At 39.9% G+C, this 23,953-nt stretch overlaps 2 protein-coding genes across 2 annotated transcripts in view; one reads left to right on the top strand and one right to left on the bottom strand.

The window, feature by feature from the left end:
• The window catches only part of USP3 (ubiquitin specific peptidase 3), a 59,509-nt gene extending 52,831 nt beyond the window's left edge, over nucleotides 1-6,678 (bottom strand). The window contains exon 1 of the mRNA XM_030456750.1: nucleotides 6,572-6,678. The gene's annotated coding sequence lies outside the window, so the exon portion shown is untranslated. The remainder of the gene's footprint in view (nucleotides 1-6,571) is intronic.
• Nucleotides 1,002-23,643, top strand: CA12 (carbonic anhydrase 12). The gene is made up of 10 exons (XM_008504670.2): nucleotides 1,002-1,092; nucleotides 4,077-4,097; nucleotides 10,456-10,635; nucleotides 13,081-13,223; nucleotides 14,079-14,174; nucleotides 15,794-15,857; nucleotides 16,294-16,451; nucleotides 17,518-17,644; nucleotides 22,800-22,884; nucleotides 23,371-23,643. Exons 1-10 carry the CDS (start codon nucleotides 1,002-1,004, stop codon nucleotides 23,450-23,452), a joined length of 1,047 nt encoding a protein of 348 aa, XP_008502892.1. The 3' UTR covers nucleotides 23,453-23,643.
• Nucleotides 23,644-23,953: the final 310 nt, after the last annotated feature.

Here is a 23,953-nt window from a genome sequence, read left to right as displayed (position 1 = left end):
GGCTACAGGTGACCAACAGCCATAGGCCTGAATTATGCTCTGCAGAAGGTCTCTACCTTGATCTAAGCAGAAGTGAGCCATACTCTGGTCAATTTTCCTTGCCCTTTATCAGCCTTATAAATGATGGAAGGAAAACATAAGCAACCTAATCACATTGAGCAACTTAACATCAATTGATAAATGTACTGAAAATAAAGTTTGACCAATCAAAACTAATACATGTTACAAAGATGTTACTGAGCTATAATAAGCAGCTAATAACAATTTAAAATAATAATGTACTTAACTAAAACCAACAGCCTCTCCCATCCCACCTTCCACTCCTCAGCTATCCATGGTGCACTCAATTATTCCCCAGCCACCTTCAGAAGAGGATATGAAGTTATATCCTGTGGTCCTCTTTACCACTTCTAGATTCACGTCCTGACAAGCTGGATGGGTTTTGTGGTGAATGTCCATGGTCACTCAGAGTTCTGACAGTCCCACAGGCAGCCTCACTTCTCTTCCCCTCCCCTCCAGTCCTCACAGTGACCCATTGTGCTAAATCACACTGATCCAAAAATGGGAGTTGAGGGAGACACTCTGAAATAGGCTAGAAAAGCCCCACTGTGGTATGGCTCACAAGAGGACAGCTTTTTTAAACATTTGTGTCTCCGCTAAATAATTTTCTGAAGTTCCAGATTTAAATTCCCCAAGTGCTGGAGTCTGCCCTGTGAGGAGCTCACTAAAACTGAGGTAATGAAGGATGTGATCAGTTTTCTGAGGGTGCTGTGACCTAGAGGCAGGTCTGATTACATCATTTGTTTTGGGTTGAGTCTCAGGAGCTTTATAAAAAGCAGTCCTAAAAGAAAGGAGAAAGACAAGGGGAAAGGAGGGCAATAGCTCATTAGCAGAAGCTCTGTATGTGTGCATTCTGCTATTTGCCACATACCTACAAAGGAGTTTCTTCAGAGTGCAGGGAAACCTGTGAATTGTTGGAGTATTTTAAGTCTTTCCTTGAGATGTCAGCCAAGAGCTTCAGTACAGTCACAGTCCCTACTGTGCTGCTTTTCTTCCTAAAGATACAACTCTCAGTGCAAGCGCCGTTGAATGGTAAAGTCTTTCAGCTTTCTATTTTTGTAGTCACTTTTAGCCTAGGGAAGCTAATATTTGCAGAAAACTGGCATCTTTTAATTATTCCTATTTCAATGGCATGCTCAAAGTTTAATAATGTTGCAGTCTGCAATTGTTTGGAGCTAGTATCCACATTTCAGTTTCTCAGAATAGGTATTCTGATATATACAGGGAAAAGGAGTTTGTCTTCTGATGTAGTTAGCATTAGAGATTTCTTGCATGCTCAGTATGCCTTGCTTTGTCATCTTTTTGTTTCTCATAAAACGAAGTAAAGACTGGCCCTCCTCAGAATTTGTGGAAACATCACACTTTTCCCTCTGGCTTTTTTATTTTTAAATCAGAGGAAAAGAATGCAACCCCTGCAAAGCACCCCATATACTATACCTTATTATCTTAAAGAGGACCAGTTTAAAATCAGCTCCTCACTCTCTTTCTAGGAGCTGATGTTTATCTGTCCAAATTGATTATAATCAATTTCCATCTGTTCAAGCTAATGATAGTTTACCTAATGTGACTGTAAGTTATGAATAGGGGAGAATCATTGTAAAGGGCTGTGTGAGATGTCTTTCTTGGCATGTAAACTCAGGGGATGAAAATCCTGAAAGCTCAAGAGTAATCCAGAGCAATCAGCTTTAAAGAGAGCTCTGCCAAGACAAGCATTTCAGTGGGTTTTTTTCACCAGCTATGTAATGGGTGGAATTCAAACTTTTAAGGTCACCTTTTTATTATGGGAATATGTTTTCTGAAAAATGGCTATATTCTCTAGCAGAATCTCCTATGCAAAGTCATAGGTTCCTAGATTTTGTTGTTTTCCAGAATAACAGAATAAAGCCTGGTGCTTTCTAGGTGCTTTCCCCCACATATAAGGTTTGGAAGTGAAACGATATATCAAAAAGATTTGTGTTATGATACATTGTGACATTGTGAAGGAAATGCTGGAGAATTCCTACCTTAAAATTAGTACCAAGAAATGGCAAGAGCTACAGGAGGTGCCCTTCTCGGACATCTTCCCAAATCAGAGACACTACCAATGTAGGTTATTGCAACCAAAACCATTCTCACTTGCCCATTTCCCAAGTGACACTGGAAATGTATTCATTCCCTGGTTATTGATCAGTGACACACAGTTAGAGGGGCTCCAGGAACCTCCTCTGCCACACAAGGGAATGTAACTGCATCACTCAGCAGCACTCACCCATCAGAGATGTGGGAGTGCTCACATCACAGAGATGTGGGGGTACAGAGCTGTTGAGAGTTCTCTTCCAGATGTGAATCAGACACTCTGCTGCCTCTCCTCCAATTCTGGGAGGCCGTGTGACAGTCAGGTTCATCCTCATTTCATTATCAAGCAGAGTAAGGGCAACACAACCTTGCTCCAGTCTGAGGATGGCAGGACATTGTTTTCACAGCTCTACATGCTCAATCTGACAAAATGAAGATTCTGTCATCTGTCTGTTCATCCTGATCTAAGTTAAATGAATTAAGAGTTACCAGTGCCTCAGCCTTACCTCCAGCAGTTGCTATTATTGTGCTTATCAGTAAAGTTATAATGAGAGTGAATTACAGATCATCAAAATGCTCTCAGGCTAAGGAAAACTTCATCTTATAAAAGACTTTTAAATTTCATTTATTTTTGTCTTAATTGCCATAAATGCCTAAAATAATGAACATCTTTGAAAGCTTGTTCTAGAGTATAAAAATCATACTTTTGACACTTTGTACACATTTTAATGGGCAGTAAAAATATGAACAGAGTACCTATTGTAGTTAAGCAAGTATTTCTTCAAACCCTGCTCAGATAAAGCTGTGGCAATTTCTAGAACCTGTTGACTGTCAGTTGCTATCTTCATGCAAGTTTTAGCTAAAGAATGTGCTGACCAGAGGACACAAGTACCCAAAAATAACTTAGGAGGTGATAATCCCCTGCAGAGGAAAGGGGCGAGGAAAATGAGGTTTCTGATTCTGAAAGCTAAGACAGTACTTCAGTTCTTCTAAGCCAGAAACCTGGAGACTTCAGCCAGGATGATTACATAGATCTCATTTTGAAAATTCCAGTGTAAAGACCATGGCACACTGGACCTGACAAACTAGAAGCAGAGAGCTTGGTGTTCTCAGCACAGTTCAATAAAAAAGAGCTAAGTGCAGCTGTTTGGCACATCATTGCAAATTAATCCCAAACGTTTCACAAGCATTCTTTGGGAAAGACCTGGATCTGTGACAACACTTCAGAACACAAGAAATGCAGCCAAGAACCATGTACTGAACAGACATGTGCACGTAAGGGTTAATACTTGCCTGCGTGCATGCATGCACACACAGGCACACTGAGTGTCTGCAAGACTTGTAATTCAGGACTGTTTTCTAAGCAGAATCAAGATTAAATTTGTTGAGAGGAAAGATTTGTATTAGTCTGATAACCAAAACTGTTCAGGTCTGCCAAGGACAAGCACCCGTAATTACACAGCAGGCTGAATGACTCTAAATAGGTTTCAGGATCAAAAAAAAAAAAGAAAAAAAAAAAAGAAATAGTTTAAAAAGAACATTTAATAAGTCAAGATATATCCAAAGACATACAGAGACACTGTCCCAAGTTAATTTCCCAAAGCTATGGAAGAATATTGATTATTTTAAGACTCACTCACCCCTCAGGATTCTCTGAGTTATATGGGTTTGTGTCTCATACTCCATTTTTTTCCAAAGTCCATCTATTCCTCTCTCTTTCGTCTCTCTACCACAAGTAGGTCAAGCCCTACGGGCAGGATCATATGGTTAATTGCAATTATAATTTGGGTGAGAAGGGTTCATAATGTTTGAAAGCATCTAAGTTTTACTCAAGATCTGTGTCTAGAAAAACTGATACAAGTGCTGCAAAACTGAGTAGATGGATATAAGGCAATTTGTTTCTTTACAGAGTAAGATCAGTTTCAAATATTCACAGCAATATTTCCTTTTTCTTTACACAGGCTCAAAATGGTCTTATATTGGTAAGTACTAAGTAATTTGTACATCTAATTGTGGGTTTGTTCTGTATTTTAAAACATGCCAAATGTGTTCTGGTGAGAACCTACTGGGTTCACTAACTTTACCTAGGTTTGGATCTGGCCTATTGTCTTGAAACTTCTTATTGATCCGTTAGGATTTGTATTGGGGTGATTAAGAGACAGTCACTGGGTCTAAATCACCTTGCAGAATGACAGGAACTTCATCAGAATAAGATGGCCCTACAACTGCAGAGGTTCCCCAAAGCCCTCTGTTTCCCCACCAGTCACAGACCAGCAACACAGTTGAGCCTAATTCTGCAAAGAGCCTCTCCCTACCCATATGGCTCTTCATTTTTAAGTACAGTCAGGGTGCAGCAAGTCTTCCACATTGTCTAACTGGAGACTCAGCTCCCTGAAAATCCCAACAATGACAGGTTGGAATAAATCACCTCAGGAGAGCAGTGTTATTTTTCACACTAGTCCTTTAAGTTGGCTACTAACCCAGAAGAAACTGATGCCTGCTTGGGAAGAATTATTATTTAGAGATTTTCTTTTAACTGATCAGACACTGTGGCCAGTTCTTTCCTCATTCACAGCTGTGCTTCATATGCCACATGCCCCCAGAAAAATAGGCAGTACTGAGAACCTCAGCAAAAGATGCTTGTTCCTAAGCCTTTGGTGCTGCTCCAAGACAACACAAAGAACCTCTGAGCCTCAACTCACTGCTAACAACTCCCTTGGGCTGTGCTCCAGTTTACCTGACTTGCTTCACATAGGCAAAAGACAAACTGTCAGCTGCATATCTATTGCTATTAAACTGAGAGTGTGTGTACATATCCTTCACATTCTCATAAGGAAAAAAAAAAAAGCTTGACACAGTTTGAATAAGAAAAGCTTGGGCTTTCTGTCTTGCTATCAGCCATCAGATGAACATAGCCCTGCTGGGAGTAAGGAAAGCAAGACTTCTTTCGCTACCATCAAAGTAGAAGTTTTGCTCTCCTTCCCAGGATGATGCTTATTTAAATTAGTTACTTCTTCCTTTCTGGGAATTTGGGTATCAGTGTTTATTTCAGAGTATGTGCCCAACTTCATCAATTTCTGTTAAGTGCTTCCATATTGTAGTCCGATTTCTAATGTGCCTGAGGAGAGAGGGAAGATTCAAAAAACAGATTCTTAATTTTTGCCTTCAACTTCTGATTTTCAAAAGTGCCTAAAAAAAAACCATACAAAGGCAACTCAAAAAAATTAAAGTGGCAACGGAACTTGTGCAGAACAGCTCTTTTCATATGTCTGGAAAAAAGCGGAAGTAGAGCATCGGTCTGCACAGAGCAGAAAGGCAATGTGAGAGGTAGTTAGAGAGAAAAGAGCCTCTCTCCATCCTCAGTTACTGATCCCAGTTCCTTACAGCAGTCTACACCTTCCACCATTTACCTGGTGTGTTTACCTGGTACCAGGTTTCTGGTGTGTTACCCTGTAACACTTTGCAATGCTCCCCATTAAAATTAAGTCAACAGGAAGGGAAAGGAAGTCAAGCCACTAAAATCACAGTGCAGACTGATGTCAAGGGTGGAGGAGAAACCCAGGCACTGAAACCCAGGTCAATGAGAGTTCTATTTGCTCAGTAGGACAAGATGTAAACTGAATGTTGATACAGCACTAGCAGCTCAGGGCATGGTGGCAAAATAAGATGACACTGCATGTGATCAGGCCTTATCTTTTCATCACAAGCTTTCCAAAGGAATGAACATTTGGCTTGGCTATAATGGAAATTACTGCATTAGATATAATAAAAATAAAAACTAAACTTCTCCTCTGTTTGCCTCTTTCTTAGTCAATCTGCAGCAATGCTATTTGTTTTTCCCTGATTTCACTGCTCTTGTATATATCCCAAGAAAAAGTGCCTGAAAGAGCACAAGCAAATGAGATGGGGCATGAGCCCTCAACCCACTCTGACAGGCTGCTTCATCTGCTGGAAAATGGACAAAGTAGATTAAATAAATAATCAGAAGTGTTTTCAGTTAAAGAATTAAAAGAATCACTCTGGTGTGCCATAGCTCAGGCTATCACCTGCATGCAGCTTTTGGCAATGTTGCTGTGTGGCTGGTAGGTGCAGGGCTCAAGTCCTCTGCCCCAGAAGAGAACTGAAGAGCTGTGCTTTAATTCTGTGGATTCTGACTTTCTGTTTCTGTAATGTGAGAGGGCTAGAATGAAACCAAAGAACCAGAATCACTCTTTGAGAGCAGACAAGCAGCTACAATGGAGAAAACCAGCTTTAGAGCCAAGTTTAAAGAAACAGTGCCAAAAGAATTATTAACATGCTTCAGCATGCAAGAAGACAACTTCACACTGTAACACAGACACAAGAACTGTTGTTAACAAACAACTGAACTTGCAAACTCTTTAGTTTTACTGTTACCAGATATTCTACTTCAGTTCAGTGCTGTGCTGAGAACCTATGTTGAGATCCCTCCACTTACCCCAAGGAAAATGAGTGAACGGGCCAGAAGATGCCCAAAATTTCTCATAGAGCAGTTGAGTGAAGTAGCAGGGATTTCCCTTAGCAGTTTCTCTAGCTCACAAGCTTCCCTTTGGACATGTATGCTGAGGACAGACACTGGGTATGTGTAACACAGACTGGTGTGGCTGAGCCCTGCCTGCATTCTGAGGAAAATGGAAACCATGAGGTCACGTCACTGTGGCAGGGAGCCTGGACCTCAGTTTTCACTGCTAGCTCAGCCCTGGGCAGCTTTCAGCTGGCTGAAAGCAGGGCAGAATGCTCTGCTCTGCCTGGCTACAGAAACACCACAGACATTCCCTGTGTTACTGAGCCAGTGCATTTTACTACATCAGTTAACTTCAGATCAAGAGAATTGGATAGCCCACGAGAAGCTTGAGCAAGATAAATATTAACTGGTTGCCAGAGCAAAAGCCTGTTGGTAACACCACTGGGGTCTCACAGGCCTTTTTTTTTTTTTTTTTTTTTTAATGTCAGCTAGTGCACACATCCTGGGAGCAAACACCACTGTTGTTTCTAACAGAACATCTGTCCTGCATCACCCAGCAGCAGTGGGGCTGGGGGCTGGCTGAAGGCTTGGGCACAGAAAGCTAAAAGCTGTCAGAAACGATGATAAAATGGACAAATGCAGCAAATTACCCATTGAGGGTATTTTGCTCAGCTCAGTGTGGACAGCAAGACTGTAGAACCAATTATTACCACTCTATTTACAGACATCTTTCATAAAATAGGCGCAAGCCAGACTCAGAGTTGTTTACAGAGTGGTAGGAGGATATGGATGTAAAAGAAAGCAGCCCGTGAGCTGTATTGGAGCAACCTGAGTTTGGGGCTGCAACCCTGCAGCAGTTTGGGGCTGCAGCAGGAGTGGTGGGGGCAGGAGGGGTCCTAATTCCACCCATGCCCACAGCTCTGTACCATAATTTGCTCACTCCAACAGTGGTGTTGGGTGGGTAGGAAAGACCCATGGCACAATTACTGCTCTGGTGACACAGTCCTGCCAGGATAACTCATAGAAGCAAGCATCACCTGAGATGCCTGGGTCTTTCCCTTTGTCACTAATGTTGCCACAACAGGAGGAAATTACCTGCTAAGGTAGTTTTGCAATCCTTTTTTTGTTAATATTTTTTGGGACATGTAGTACAGACCAATCTTAATACATCCACATGCTATTCTTTATTAAATAGTTATCAGACAGAGCCTTTGTAAACATACTGTGATTTCCACCAAATTTATCTGAGTGTGCTGGCACAGAAACAGGACAATCTGGTTCATAATCAATCATTCATTTTCAGCACAGCTGAAATGCTGAAAGGCTGAGAAATGCCTTCCAGCTGTGTAGTTTATCTACCATGGGAATCTCAATTTCACATATGCAAACCCAAGCTGCAGTGAGTTCAGCTCTTTGGGACAGGAGTTTTGAAGCACTGAAATTAGGAAGACTATGTGGCAGAATTTCCAGAAAAACTAGATTTGTACCAAAAGAAGGGTTTTTTGTCTGCTGTTTTGGTTGTTGTTTTTCTTTAAGTAGGAGGGAGAAGCAAGCAAAAACTGCTGTAGCTTAAAGGCCTGTGAGCAGAGCTGCAGGTTTAGGACAAGGAAAGGATCAGAGCTAGAAAGACCAAGGTTCTATAAGAACTACAATATTTTATAGAAAAGACTTAAGTTTCCCTCTTGAACTGATGATGTTGGTGTGGAGTTACAATGTTCTGTTGCCAGCTCTAAAGGGCATTCAAATTCATCCCAACACTACTGAAAAGGTAATTGGTATTTCATGACATGGTTTAAACTGGCTGGGACTACACTTCTATTTTATGCATGAAATTAAAATTACCTATTTAATTATCAAGTCTCCAAAACTATGATATGTAATACATTAAAGTCTTCTTGCAAATTCACTATTTTAATCTCTGCACAGAAATCCCAAACCTTTCAAAATCAGTGAAGTATTTTTATAATAATGGCTTCTCACCAAATTTTCTGACACTGCTGTAATCTTAGCTCTTAAATATCAGTGCCATTGTCTTGCACATCAGGTTTCAGCACAAAAAATATCCCTTCTAGGGAAATATTCTTTAGTGTGTATATCCCATAGTGTGCTCTTCTGGGTAAATCTGTTATTTGCTAAAAAATATGTAGAGGATAGTGCACAGTATTCTGTAATATTAGCATAAAATTTACTACCTTTTAAAAAGAATTTAAATAACTTAAAGATAATACCATGAAGATTTAAGAGGAGAGAAATCAATGTGATTGGCAGGGAACTGGAGTCAAAGATGTAAGTTACGACATCAAGGCCTATTTAAAATGAAAAGCACTAAATCTCAGTATCCACACTGCAAAAAATGTCATGTAGTACCTTGTGTCTTGAATAACCTTAAAGAGCTCTAACAAGGAAGAAAGTCTGTCTTTGAGCACCAGAACCCAACTTGCCAATTGTCTTTCACAGAAAGCCTCTAATAATAGTCTCATGACTGTTAATTTTCCTTCAGAAAAGATCTGAACTTGCTTGACCACTGATGATCTGATCTAACATTAGTTTCTTCACTCATGGTTAACATGGAAACATTCTGCAGAGACTTCAAAGAAACCACAAAGATTATTACAGTTTTAGAAAAGAAACCTTCTAACCAAAGACTCAGTGCCCTCAATCTATTCAAGAGAAGTGTGAAGTTATGTCCTCTATGTTCCTCAGTATATCACAAATGTATGCTGCTAGGAGGCCCCTTCAATTTCTGAGCAAAGGATTAAAATTTATCACTATTAAACACAATCGAAGCTACACAAACTCACTCACTTTCACCAGTCAAAATCTAGCTGCCAAGGAGAGTAATTATCCATTGGGCACTAAGGAACTATCTTTACCTGCAATGCCAAAGTTTGTTTTCCTGTACTGAAACATAGGGCCTCACTGAAGTAGAAATTAATCCAATGGCCTGCATGATACAGATCAGGATGAGTGATCCCCAAAGACCTTACAGCCTTAGAAGGAATCACAAGGAGCTGTCAGAGTCAAGGAGAGACACAGACTGCAAGTACCTCTTCTGGTATTTAAATCCAAATGGTCTCAGCTTACAGCATGCAAACAGCTGCTAGCTATTAATGTCTGACTGAATCAAAGGCACAATTAAAAATCTCTTGATATTATCTACTCTTTGTAGATCCTCCTTAGGGCAAAAGACTAGGATGAAGAAGAGCAAGTTACTGCAGGTCAAATTATCGTTAACAACTTCCATTTTTGCAAGTTAGCTTTCACTGTGGGTTACACAATATTGCTAGATAGAGCCAGACAATATGTATGATAAGGAAGAGTTTATAAGGCTCTGGATTTCTGTGTACTGAAAAGTATGGAAACTTTCATCGGCCAACATGAAGTCACTTCTTTCAGCAGTTCCCTTCAGAAAGCTGGAATAACTGTGTTACTGTCCATATGGCTGTTACTTCCACAGGGAAAAGTCAGTCAAATATTGTCACAGATCCAACCTCCACTTGTCATCCTTGTGATCTCTGAAGAGAGACACAGCATCTTGAGAGGGTTAGAGGCATGGGAGATTGGAGATCTAACCTGCTACCAGACCTGCAGTTTCACAAAAGTGTAACATCAACAACAGTAGATCTGTCAAAAAAATACAGGGATGGTGAAGTGTCTGTGTGAGATTTTTGGCAGCATTTTGCCCTTCTCTAACAGCACGCTGGATAATTAAATCAGGTTAAAAAAAAAAAAAAAGTCTTAAAAATTCAGAATAGGCTCCTTCTCCAAATTTTGGATGAAGGCTGAAAAGGGGAGGTCTTATATTTATTAATTACATAGCTGAGACTTGACAAATGTCTCTCTGTTAATTTATGCAGGTCCTGATGGGGAGAAGGCCTGGCCAAAGAAGTACCCATTCTGTGGAGGAGTATTCCAGTCACCAATAGATTTCCACAAAGATATTCTCCAGTATGATTCTAATCTCTTGCCTTTAGAATTCATAGGCTATGATGTGCCATCCACTGACCACTTTACATTGACCAATAATGGGCATTCAGGTAAAGGAGCTCGATAAGAGCACGGGATTGTTAAGGAAAGACTTGATGGAGCTTATGATATTTTCTATTTCATTGGTGAACTACTTTGATTATCTGATAAAATTAAGCTGTAATGATGAAGTATTTACATATCAACATATCTACATCTAGAGAACAGGCTGGGGTAGCCTGGGAATGAGCTAAGAACAAGTGGATTCACAGTAAGCTGAACTGACTGTGGGTTTTAAATAAACTCGAGGCACATCAGAATTAATTCCTGAGGTTTTCTTACAAAGTAGTAAGTTGGTTGGAGTGGTCCAAAAGAGAAACAGACTTTGTGATTCCCTTAAAAAGAGATAAACTAATAAAATATGGGTGCACTAGGTCTCTGACACTCCAGTCTAAACAAAGCAGCTCAGCTGAATTGCTGGAGGTGGGGGTGAAAGTCAGAAGCACCAATCTGTTCCTTTGATTGAGACAGAAATGTCTTCAGTGTAAGTTAAGGTAAAAAGAGATAAAAATAATTAGCAATAGTGTACAAACACGCCCTCCACTGTACTACTACATCAAATTGTCAGCACAGTAGATCAAAGCAGAGAAGATACAGTCTTATACAGGTCTACTGTACTGACACAATATACAGTACCAGCAAGCCAGTCCCACCAGCATTTGTTCCTTCCTGAAGCATTTGAAAACCATCAGTGCAGGCCCTCCTTCTTTGCATCCTTCTCCATTGCAGAAACATCAAAAGAACCTGTAATATAAACTAGCCTTTGCTCTTCTCTGGCATGCTTGGTTAAAAGATGCCAAACAGCTCTTTTTCTCCTACTCTTTCAGTGGGGTAAACCTACCATACAGAAAATCATAAAACCATTCTTCACTAAGGGCCAACCCCTCAAGGAATGGTTCCTGGTTTTTCTCCTGATTATTTTCTCCGTCAGCCCCAGGTTGCTTTAGACTAGAAATGTTTTCTTGTAAACCTTCTTTTCCTAACAGCCTTTCCTGGTCCTGGGTGAAAGATTGTACTGTCACAGCTCAATGTATTAGGGTGATGTGATAGGAAATAGGCAGAAAAGGAAATGTTGTCACTGTAGACTTTACCAGTGTTAGAGAGCAGGTGGAGACAAAAGAACAAAACTGACAACCTATCCCTCACATAAGAGTCACATAGAGCCTAACATTTTCAGATCTATCTGTCTCTAAAACAGGAAGTTCAGCTAGACAAAAATTCATATCCCCTTCAGTAAAAATGAGAATGCACTTTTAAGGTCAGTGCCCCCCTAGAAAGCTGGGGACATGAAAGCCACTCTAGAAACCTCACTCAGATAAATGAGCTGAGTAATGCAAAAAATAGCCTCTGTTAGAGTGATCATTACACCACCTGCTGCTCTCTTATGACTAGAGAGGAAATCAGTAGAATGCTCAGTATTGTGGTATCAGTTATTACTACGGATAATAAACATGCTCCATCAGCCAGATAATCCAATTACATACTTCAGCTACATTGAAAACACTGCTGCTAAAAAAAAGCTCTTTGACACTTACATAAAATACACAGGTTGTCAGCTCTTCCTTCATAAAGATTTTGAGCCTTGTTTCCCTTGCAAAACATGTCTGGAACACTTCAGAAACAAACTGTCTTCACACTGGTAAATAAGAGAGATAAATTGCAAAGAAAACAATGTGTCCTCTACATAAACTGTTGTTTTATGAAGTACCAAACATCTCAAGTGAAAAACTCACTTTCTGCTGAGTTAAGAAATTCTACCTTAATTTATACATATGAAAGAAAATAACCCAGCCTGTCCTCCCCACTGGAGAGCATTAGTGAGCAGAAGAGAGCATTAGTGAGCAGAAGAGAGGGTAATGCATATAAAGCCCTCCAGCAAGTCAGGAGAGGAAATGCTGGTTAAGGCTTGTGATTATCTTGCTACTTGACATCAAAGCTCTGGGTACTGGGAGGTGCCTGGAGAAAAGGGAAAGTCTATTTGGTTTTTGCCATATGCTCCCAAAAGAAGAGGCAGAGGAGTTCAACAGAGCAAGAGTTTAAAAATACCATCAGAAATATTAACATATCAAGCCATTTTCAACCACCATATAAGGAGACTGAAAGAAGGCATATGATCCAAACTTTTGTTTTGAAATTTCAACAACTGTCCTTCAGTAACACGGAGATAATTTTTCATTCTTCAGGGAAAACATGGCCATTAGCAGCAATTCTGGCCTTCAAGTCCTCTAGCTTAAGAAAACAGACAAAGAGTATATTCTAAATTCTCTTGAATCATCTAGAAAGGGTTAAAGAGAACTAAAGTGTTTATCTCCTAACCGCAGATGAAGACGGATTTGAGTTAAGAAGCTGCTTTGTTCATGCCCCATATGTATTATACTCAGACACAGTATTTTGTTTGCCCTGTGCTTGAAAGTCAGGTTATCATTTGCTCACATCTGGATTTGCTCTGCTTCCAGTGAAAATGTACCTGTCACCTGCTATGTACATCAGAAACCTCCCGTTTGAATATACTGCATCTCAACTCCACCTGCACTGGGGCAACAGAAACAAGTCAGAAGGCTCAGAGCACACAGTCAGTGGGAAGCACTTTGCAGCAGAGGTAAAACAAGCTCAGAGCAGGGAGAGAAACCAAGTCAGCTGGGCAGGGACCTTGGTTTCAAAGTGGGATCTTTATCTTGGGTGTATGACTGTAAAAGGCTGCAAAGCTCTAATGCAAGTATTTATAATGAAGGTATACACTAAAAAATGCAAGAAGGATGGATTCCAATGTATTTTCATGGATACAACACAAATCAGGCAACTAGGACTTTGTTTCCAAACTCAGGGATGGCACTGGGTCACTTCAGTGATTTCAAGCAAACTGCTGGATATTTCACACCTTGGTTCTTCTCTGTTAACCAGGTATATCATTTAGCTGTGTGACATTGCTTCTGTCTGCCTTTATTCGCCTTCTTCTACCCAGTGAAGAACTATTTTTTATCTTCTCTAATCCCAAATTATGGTTTTGGGAATAGATTTGAAAAGCCATACAAATTGGAGATTTACCCCAAAAAGATTAAAAGATAAATCAATCAGAATAATTTGCTTGCATAACAGCACTTTATGAATCTATTTCTTCTCTAGTTACATTTAACCCTGGGTTTTGCATTCTAAACATCAGAGAGCCACAAGAACAAGAAGGTGTTACCTTCTCAGACAAATTTACTGGTACTACAATCAAGATGCCTTGAAGCTGAAGAGCTCACATCTTCTTCCCTCTTCATCACATAGAGGGAGGGGGTGTAACTCAGCTATAGTGGGGCTGAGAGGACTTCTTACCATTACACCCAGAAATCATTGAAGGATCCCATTGTATTGCCTTAGCCCAAGGTGGCTGCACTAGGGCTTTGTAGCCTGGAAACAGAAATGTGAGCATGCCCCAGACGTTACCATAACATTATTTCCTTCTTTGTAGCTGCATATTGTCCACTATAACTCTGAGAAGTACCCAGATGTAACAGCAGCAATGGACAAAGCAGATGGACTGGCAGTTTTGGCTGTTCTTCTCGAGGTAGGGTGCAAGACCTCTTGTTTGTTTGTTTGTTTAGAATATGCTTACAGTCATGAGGTCATCAGAAGTTAACATTAAGAATGACCTAGGTTATTTCATGATACTGCAGCTGAATAAAGGTTTTTCCTTTTCCTTTCACAAAAAGGGCAAGATTCCAGCAGCATATGCAGAAACAGGCACAAATTTTGAGGAAAGAGGAATTCTGAATATTTCCTCATGTTTTCCAGTAAACTAATTTCAGCTGCATTAAATCCATTTTTGCATTCATTTACAAACTAGAGATTGGTAAAGTTTATCAAACAACAGACAACAGTGTATTTCAAGTTCACCTACTTAAAACTGCCTTTTGTGGCATGAAGCAATTTTAATACAGCTGAGAGGCATAGGCAGACACAACCCTGGATTTGGTCACTGTATGTAATTAGGATTTGACCACAGTCTTGAGGTCACAAACTTCCCAGATTCTTTGAATCACAGATTACAGTAAGCAAGTAAATTGAGTGCCCTTTTTAAGATGACAGGGCAGCCCCACATTAAAGTAATCAGAAGTAATGACTTGAAACAAAAAAGTTTCAGAAGCTTGTATATATGTTTATAATAATAAATGTATATATACATAGTTCTCCTTTTTCTTCAGGATTAAAGTTTCTCAATAAGATAACTATAAAGCGCAAAAAAGTCTGAAAACACCCAGGTTTTCAGATTTCCATCAAAAAAGTGAAAATGTTCTAGTTAGCAGACCAAACTCTAATTCTTATGAATATTATCCAAGCTCTCTTCTTAGCAGCTCTAAGGCTGAGAATAATTTTGTGATAAGTTTCAGTTTATTTGGAAGTTGCAGCTGTGAAAAGTGTCATAGAGTACTGTACATAATTCTAGGGAATAATACTGGGATTCTGGTTATTTCTAAGCAATGGACTTTAAAAATTAAATGAAGGAACACAGAGATTAGGTCTTTGAAAACCTTTCAGACAACTCGTGGCTATTACAATTGAACTGAGGACACCAGTTTACTACATCTAGTTTTTAGCAGAGTTGCTATGCACTAAGTCAAGAATTCATAAAAAAGGCACTGATTATCAGACATAAAAGCTGCTGGTAGCAGTTCAAAACCATGTTCTTCTTTGATAATTAAGTTACAACCCTTGGCAGTGGCCCTGTGGTATCTTCCTGGACTGTAAGGAGCAGCAGACTAAAAAATATTTGTGGGTGGAAAAATGTGGCTAGTAGATGATCTGAGAAGCCTGACAGTTGAGATCTTATGTCTGTAGTGTTCTCAGAGGAAATAGCTGCTTCTCATATACACAACATGCTGCACAGGCAAGGGCAATAGGACCTTTCAGGTACACACAAGAGATCTGCACTGCTGTTTTTAAGAAAGCTTTATAACAAAGCAGCTCCAATAACTTCAGAGCAAGCAAGAGAGTTTTTCAGGATTCTGAGGACAGAGTTCATGTTTGCAGTAAAAAGTGCTTCTGCCATTCTAGTATATAAATATCTGGGCAGCAGAGATACTTGGTATATGAAAAAGGCCATCAAATACTGATGTTTGCTGTGTGCAGATTCATTTGGCCTGCAGTGATTTGTACAGTTGTTAATATATTGTCTGCTCATTACAGCTTGGACCCTTCAACCCATCCTATGATAAGATCTTCAGGCACTTCCAGAATGTGAAATACAAGGGTGAGTGGCTATAAGCCTCCACTGGGCTGGAATGGCTTGGAGCAGCAGATTGCACCCTGACACCAGAAGTCCCAGGCAAACCTGTGTCAAACTGTGAAAGACTTCAGAATGACTGTACTTCCTGTGAGGAGTGTATTGCTAAGGTGCCTCATGTGCTTCTGACCTGGGCCTTATTTCTTGCCCATGGTGTTTTTTGGTTCATACAGCCACAGTTCATCTTGCAGAATTCTGATTTGGTATCTAAGGCAAGGTTGGTACATAGGAAACCTCAAAAGCTGTATTCTTTATTTAACTGGGATCATCTCTGTTAAAATATATTTTTCTTTTTGTAGTGAAAGGACTGAAAGCATCGTACTTACTGAAAAGCAAATTCACTCCCCTGGTACACTACCTGTGGACTAATGATGCTGCACTTAACACAAATTTCCTGTTTCAGATCAGATGGTCCAAGTCCCTGGTTTCAATATTCGAGAACTCCTCCCTGACAGACTGGATGAGTTTTACCGCTATGAAGGGTCCCTGACAACTCCTCCTTGCTACCCCAGTGTTCTCTGGACAGTTTACCGACACCCCGTAAAAATTTCACAAGAACAGGCAAGTTTAAACACAGCAGCATGTGCTTTCCTGATTGGGGTCTGCTAAAGATCAGTAAATCATTCTCTCATTGCCTGGATTTCTCTTCTCAGTTCCTATAAAACTGAAAGAGGGCCATTGCTAAAATCTTCTAAGTGCGAAGAACAGCACTGAACTGGCATAGATCAATATCCTATTCTGTCTGTAGTTAGCATGTTTTCAGCTGACCAGAATAAAAGAACAGACACCAGCACAGAACTGGCATACTATCAGCTTGAAAAATCACAGTCAAGTGAGATTAATTTGTTTTCACTATGTACTTACTCCCTGCTTTGAGTCTTTTCATAAGTCACTTCTGGATAATTTTTGTTCAGGCTTCATGTCTGAACTCTGTTCACTATGTATTTTGGGGCTGCTTTTATTCTGACTGCCTTAAGTATGTTAGGTCAAGTAGATACTAAGTTTCTAAGGACCATGCAATGTGTTACTTGTCTATCTTGAATCCCTTGGCTTTTTTCCAACTTCTGTGTTTTTGTGCTCATCTAATTAGCTGTTGCTCTTGGGCGGCCACTTTATATATAGCCTGGAAACCCCCCCACACTGATTTACCTAATTAGAAAGACAGGGGAAAATTATATTATTAAAATCTCAGACCAAATTACGGCATGCTACTTGTTATGAAAGTTACTCTTAACTTTGCCCACTCCACCAGCTCATGTGTTTACCAAACCAGAGAGCTGTTTCATAACATAGCTTTTAGTACTGCTTATGAATTAGACTGTGCTAAGGAGAACATGCTGCAAAGGGCCACCATGTTTCCTCCCATCCAGTTTTCCTACTGAATAATTGCAAAGCAGGATCAATTTTATCTGGATGTAAAGAAAACACAGCTATGTGTTGGCAGATTTCACCCTATTTACACATTATTCTGCATTTGGTCCCACAGGGCACACAAGAATATAGTATTATGTAAGGTAGCCTCCTCCCTTTGACTGCACCTTTGATTTCAAACACATGTTCCCAGTCACCCTAAACTGGCACTGCTTTTTCTGTCCTCTGGGAGCTGAACAGGGTGTTTCCTTTATAGTTACTGGCACTGGAAACAGCCATGTACTGCACAGAGAGCGATGACCCAGAACCCCTGGAGATGGTCGATAACTTCCGAAATGTTCAGGAATCTCGTGAGAGATTGGTTTTTATCTCCTTCCAGGAAGGTAAGCTGTGTGAACAACTCTTTGCAAAGGAACAGAGCACAGTGATTCATGTAAGCCTGAAATACCAAAGCAGCAGTCCTATTACACCGTAAAAATACAGCCAGCTCATTTTCCCTGCAGTTCACTTGGTTTCCTTTTCCTCTCCTACTGCATTGCTGCATGGGCAACAGTATGAGAATAGGTATTCAAAGAAAATATAAGAAGGGTTTTTCCAAAATGGCTATCAGGCAAGCCCTGTAACCCTTCTGATCAAAGGCCAGGAGATAAAAGAAGGAAAACATGTTTGGCCTTGTCATGCTCTGCAGAAATACGTGCTGTCACCCCAAACACTCAGCAGCTCCCTACAGCTGAGCACTCGAGCTGCTGTGCCTCACTGCTGACATTTGCTGGGTCCCAGCACCACCAGCACTGGTTTTGTACAGGGCACACATTGAAAGGGAATAGCCTTTCAGGGACACTTTGTAGAAAATCATACAGAACCATGAGAGGTCCTTGACAAATGAAAATAATTCACAACACTGGATTGTATGATCCAGTGTAACAAATGGAACAAAAAACACCAGCCATCCTACAAGGATGTAAAACTGATGTAAAAGCTTCATTTTGCATTGTTACACAAGGACAATGCCTATGTTTTGAGGAGCAGTTTTTGCACAAAAAGCCTGGATCTGTGGTGAGAAGCTTAGCTGTGCCCCATAATAAAGCATTAGATCATGCTGTTTGTGCAAAAAGTATTGTTCCAACTTCTCTTTTGTCTTGCAAAGAAGCACTCTGGAGTGGCTGTGAAGTTGGCACATACACTGAAGGCAGATTAATCTCGGCAAACCACAATACTATTTAAAATTGAGAGTAAAGTATTTTTAAAAGAAAAAGCAGACTTGACCAAAAAGAAAAAGAAGAAAAAAAAAAGATTGGCAAAGCAGTAAACTTTCAAATTAATAAAACATGTTAGCACATAATTAGAGCTCTGCCTGCTAGTTTCTTCCCTCTTAAGATGAAAGAAGGGGAAACACAGGAGTTGTCTATATTCAGAAATTTCATGCAATAGCCAGAGCAGGGAACAGTTCTCCCTGCAGATATACTGCAGAAGCTGCTCTTGCAATTTGCCTATGCAGACAGCCCCTTTCATAATATATATTTTCAAATCTAAATCTATAAAGGAGAGAGTGAAAATTAGAGATCAACCAAAACAAATATCAGAAAAAATGTTTCTCTGAACCCAGAGATTGAGATTTGTCACCAAAAATTGGCTGGTCTTCTGGTCAGATGAGCTTCATCAAAACTGCCAAGCAGAGCAGTACAGAACATCAGCAGCATTTAGCTCTTATTTGCTGCCAAAAATATCTTATGATGTTTCCTACTACTAGCAGCAGAGGACTAAATATTTAAGTCCAAAGTAGTTAGTTAGTTATATCTTTCTTCTATTTAAAGCTAAAATTTCTGCTCTTGAATAATTGCTGAGGGAAGTTGCTCCGATCAATTACCTCTTTTCACATTTTAATTCATATTTTGCAGCTCAGTGTCAAGGTCTGACTAAAATAAAATTAGGAATACTTTTGGCTATCAAAATATTTCGTCAGTCTGCATCAGCTCATGTGTTAACAAAAATGAGATTTTTTCCCTTCTGAAAAATGTGCTATACACGAGGAGTCTCTGCAAGCTCTGCTCGTGTAGTTTTCTGCAGTAAGCAATAACATTAATCTTGCTGCTCAGAGTCAGGAGGAAGTAGCAGATCAACCTCTCAGTTTATCAGCTAAGAAAACCGATTAGTTTGTATTATGCTGATAATAAGCAGAAACCTTGTTTCTTGACTATAATGTGACCCTTCATTGAAGTTATTTCTTTGTCTACAGACAACTCACACATAGGGCATGCTTGGGATTTTGCTGGTTCTGTACCTTGATTTCCCATTGTGTACTATATTAAGACATAGTCATATTGTTCTGTCTTCATGTTTCTTACCAGGTCCCCATGCTTGCCACTTGCAGAGTATAATGGTTAGAGAACAATGCCACAATTTAATCTCATTTTTCAAAGGGCAGTACACTAAGTCCTCTTGTTGCTGGGTTCTAACTAAAATATGCAAATCAGTTACAAGTTTACCAAATCACCAACAATCCCCGATAGCCCCACGATTAACATACAAACTGGCATTAGCTGCACAAACAATATATTGAGTAAATTAAAAGATGGCTAAATAGTGAAAACAGGAAAGAACTAGAGTATGTCAGTCCTTTTGCTGCTTCTGTGGACTGGCCAACCAGAAACATCCCTCTCCCTCATGGCATTCTTATATGTCCAGGAAGAGGGATAAAATTTTCTTTCCAAACCTCCTATCTCAAACACCAGCTGACAACAAGAGAGATAGTTGGGTCCAGAATGGCTTTTTCAGTAATGCACTCCAAACCTCTGCTGAGTTCAGATTATGTACAATGATTTTAACAGCAGAATCAGAATCTGTGAGATAGATGCCAAGTTTCTGAGACTATAAGGCTTCCTCTGCAGGGTCTTTCTAAAATCCATGCACAAAAAAAATACACTGCAGCAATGCCACTTACTGAAGTCACAGAAGTTCTGGGGTAAGCATCTACCTTTTGTCTAAGACCAGTTCACCATGAAATCCTAGAGATCCAACTCTTAGTTTTTCTGCCCTCTCAATTCATCAAGATTCAATACCTGATGGATTTGGCAAGGGCATTTTGCTGATTGCTAGCAACATCTGTCAATGATTTTCTGAGTCAGACTGGTCAGTCAGAAATCAGAACAGCAGTTTTCCATCTGTTTCTTAAGCTGACCTGTCAGCACCTGGCTTCCTTCTCTCTGTGGTCTAGTGGGAGGTGTCCCTGCCCATGCAGGGAGGTTGGAACTGGATGATCTTTAAGGTCCCTTCCAACCCGAAACACTCAATGATTCTTTGTAAATCTCACTCAATACATAAAAGTAAGAAGTAGAGAGTTACAATCCATAGTCCCAGTAACTGAAAAGTCAGGTACTATGCTTTTCATCCAGGAATCACTAAACCCTTCACAGAAATAATGCAAGCACTATAATTTCCATCTGTGGGGAAAAATTTGACCCAGATGTGACTTTCTGAAAAATGTTGCTGTGAACCAACACCAAACCCAAGAATAACATTTGGCTCTCCCTCTGCTAAGTCACATTATTTGGCTCCCATGCAGAGCTGACACCAGCTATAAAAGCATTTTCAATTTATCTTTCAAGTTGTCATGACTTACCAGAGCTGAATTGTATTGGTTATTGCCTATCCTGCAGTTCTCACCCAAGATCTGGTTTCTGGCTACTAAAGGCATTGCTCAGTGCTACTTCAATAGAAACTCCATTCAGTCTAGGTACATTTAATTACAAAATCTCATTGACTCTATCAGTGAACCATAGAAAAACGTTCTATCCATTTCACAACAGCTATTCATCACCCTTGTAATCTCACATTCCACCTACCACAGTCTCAAAGAAAGCCCCTCACCTCAAGATGAAAAAAAAAATTAAAAATAATTTTAAAAAAAAACTTAAAAGAAAGGTTCCTGTCAAATAGGAATTCCAGTGCACCTGGATGTTGGCTGAAAGTGCTCAGCTTTATGCAGTCAGCTGTACCACAGGTAGGAACAGAGCACACTAATTAAGAAGGGAAGCAGAAGCCATGCACAAAATCGTGGCTTGAGTCAGGTAACCACAGCAATTTGTGATATAAATCCTGCTGTGCACACCCTAGGCCCCTACCAAAGCAGGTTTTCAGAGCAGCTTTCCTGACTTGACAGTGCCAGGACTGAGAGCTGCCACCCTCGCCTGAGCACAGACACCACCAGATGGGGCCATGGAACTCGGTTATGGACCAAAAAAGCAAATAAATCATTCTATCTTTGCATTTTGATGCCACTATGAAAATCTGAATTCATGCTCACTATTAACAAGTACTGCATTTCAAAATGTCTCTAATCTCAAAGGATTATCCAGCAAAACTCAAACTCTGTGATATTTATGATTTATTTACCTTGTCAGTAATCTATTCCATTAAAACCAGCTTTACATGCTGAAATTTGTCATGATGACCCACTGACACAGGTTAAATGGGAACTGGTGTCTAGTTTTGATTACAGCACCAGGCTGAAAAAGTATTTTACTAAATTCTGCAAGGTCTTCTTATCCAATGGAAATGTCCCCTCCACCCTTCCTTTACAAACCACAAGCCCTTTTTCTACAATTATCTATTCAGTGTTATATTCTGCTGTCCATTTGATGTGCCTTTAGTATAACACCTCCCTTTTTAAAATGCAGTTCTGCTTCAGCTCCATAGATTGTAAGGTTCATCTTTTCAGTTGGACTTCAAATAATAAAGTACCTCATAGGTTAAGTGGGATACGGTTAAACACCAGGTTTTATATTTCTATTTTCTCAACAGCTGATTTAATAAGAGAAAGTACTGAGATGGAATACCTATCAGTTTCAGTCTGAAAGGGTTCTGATATCGCTTAGAAGGAAACAAACATTTGATAAAATATAAAAAACGTGTAAACAAATTATGAAAATTCAGTTAGAGTGCTCAACTTCAGGATCTTTGGGAAGGCCAAAAGAAATAAAAATACTTTCATTGCAAAAAATATATATAAAGGTCACAGTCAAAGATGGCATTGAGATGTTTAACATGAGATCACACAGTTCATCATACTAATATCCAGAATTCATTCTTACCTTTGATGCCTTTAAGCAACTTTCTCAACAGCAAAGCGTTTCACTCTTCAGGTGTCCACACTCCGTGGTGTTCTTCTGCATTAAAAAAAAAGAAAGAGGCATAAAATTTACCATCCTTAGTTGCCTGTGTTTAGTTCTTCATTTTTGCTTATGCTCTCTTATACGTGGCAGCACTGAAATCCTTTATGTTTCTGATCTGCTGTGCCTGTGTCTGCATGGTGGCTTTGTGACTTCCGTGGGTGTCTAAACTCACAGCACTGTGAGCTGCAGATCCAGCTGTGGGGTCAGGACATTCCAGTAATACAGCTGTGCAAAGTTATCGACTCTGTAGCTGCAAAGTGCAGATTTGGCAGATGCAGAATGCAAATGCTGTGACAGATTAGAGCCTAGCCTTCTCCTCTCAAGTAAATGAAATTAACTGGCTTGTATGCTTCCCCTGTTCTCCCAGGTTTTGCTGTTTCTGTTGTGGTAGCCTGCATTCTGGGAGTTCTCATCATTCTTGCACTAGCCTTCTGGCTACTGAGGAGGAAGAGGTAAGATGTCCAACTGTCACACCACAGGAGAAGAACTCAAACACAAAGAAGTGCTTATGTCTGAAGCCTCAGACATTTTTTTTATATTGGTAATGTTTACTCCTTTATAAGAAACAATCTTTTCCTACAAGCTTTGATTCATCACTATAGACTACTTCTCCTGTTAGCTCTTACAAAGGTCACATCATTTGAGAGGAAAAAATCTGTACTGACATGAGATCATTCAGCTCGATTGTTTGCCACCAAAGCCAAATTCTAGAAAAAAAGACTAGGATTACAAACTTTCCTACAGCCTGATCCCTTTGTGATCAACACTGTCACACAGAATGCATTCTCCTGAAGTATTTGTAACAACAAGCCACTGTGACATTTGCAACAGTGCAAAGAAAAATAATCTCATGTCTACAGAATGGCCCATTTTAAGTAACTATTGGTGCTTTTCTTTTATTGGAATTGCAATTATTTAATACATTTGGTTTATTTCAGCTGCAAAAAGGGAGGCAAAGACAAAAGAGGAGTGATCTACAAACCAGGCATGTACAAGGAGGAAGAAATCTCCAAACTTTGATGCCCTGCTCTGTCACAGAAGTTCCTACTCATTCATAGCACTGATTTATCTTGCATTGGTGGACCATAGCTCTGGCTCTTGGCTGATGATGAGCCTCAGGACTGTTCTAAAAACAAACCAGCCAGAAGTTTTCTGTAGTGCTTGTTCTCTCTTCTTTTCTAGGGAGTGGAATACTCCCTGGAAATTCCTCACCACATGCTTTTCACTTTTGATGCTTACTGAGTCTGGGTCTATTAACTGATTTTACAGTTAATTCTAAACTCCAATTTTATGGTTAGTTTAGCACAGATTTTCCCATAGGTATTAAAATCTGAAGATATTCAAACTACACGCATTCTTCCTTACAAAATCAAGGTATTGGCTTCAGCATGATGAACATGCTAAGGGCATAAGGGGATAAAGGGCAACGTGTGTTTGAGATGAGAATTTCAGCCAGGTTGTTCAGTGGATACAATTTTTAAAAGCACAGCAAATGATGTTTGTATGTTCACCAGCGGCTTT

This window comes from Calypte anna, chromosome 10, assembly GCF_003957555.1.
Source record: "Calypte anna isolate BGI_N300 chromosome 10, bCalAnn1_v1.p, whole genome shotgun sequence".
In the NCBI taxonomy this organism is placed as follows: Eukaryota; Metazoa; Chordata; class Aves; order Apodiformes; family Trochilidae; genus Calypte; species Calypte anna.
The sequence above is the reverse complement of the archived record's forward strand: the minus strand, read 5'-3'. Positions and strand labels throughout refer to the sequence as shown.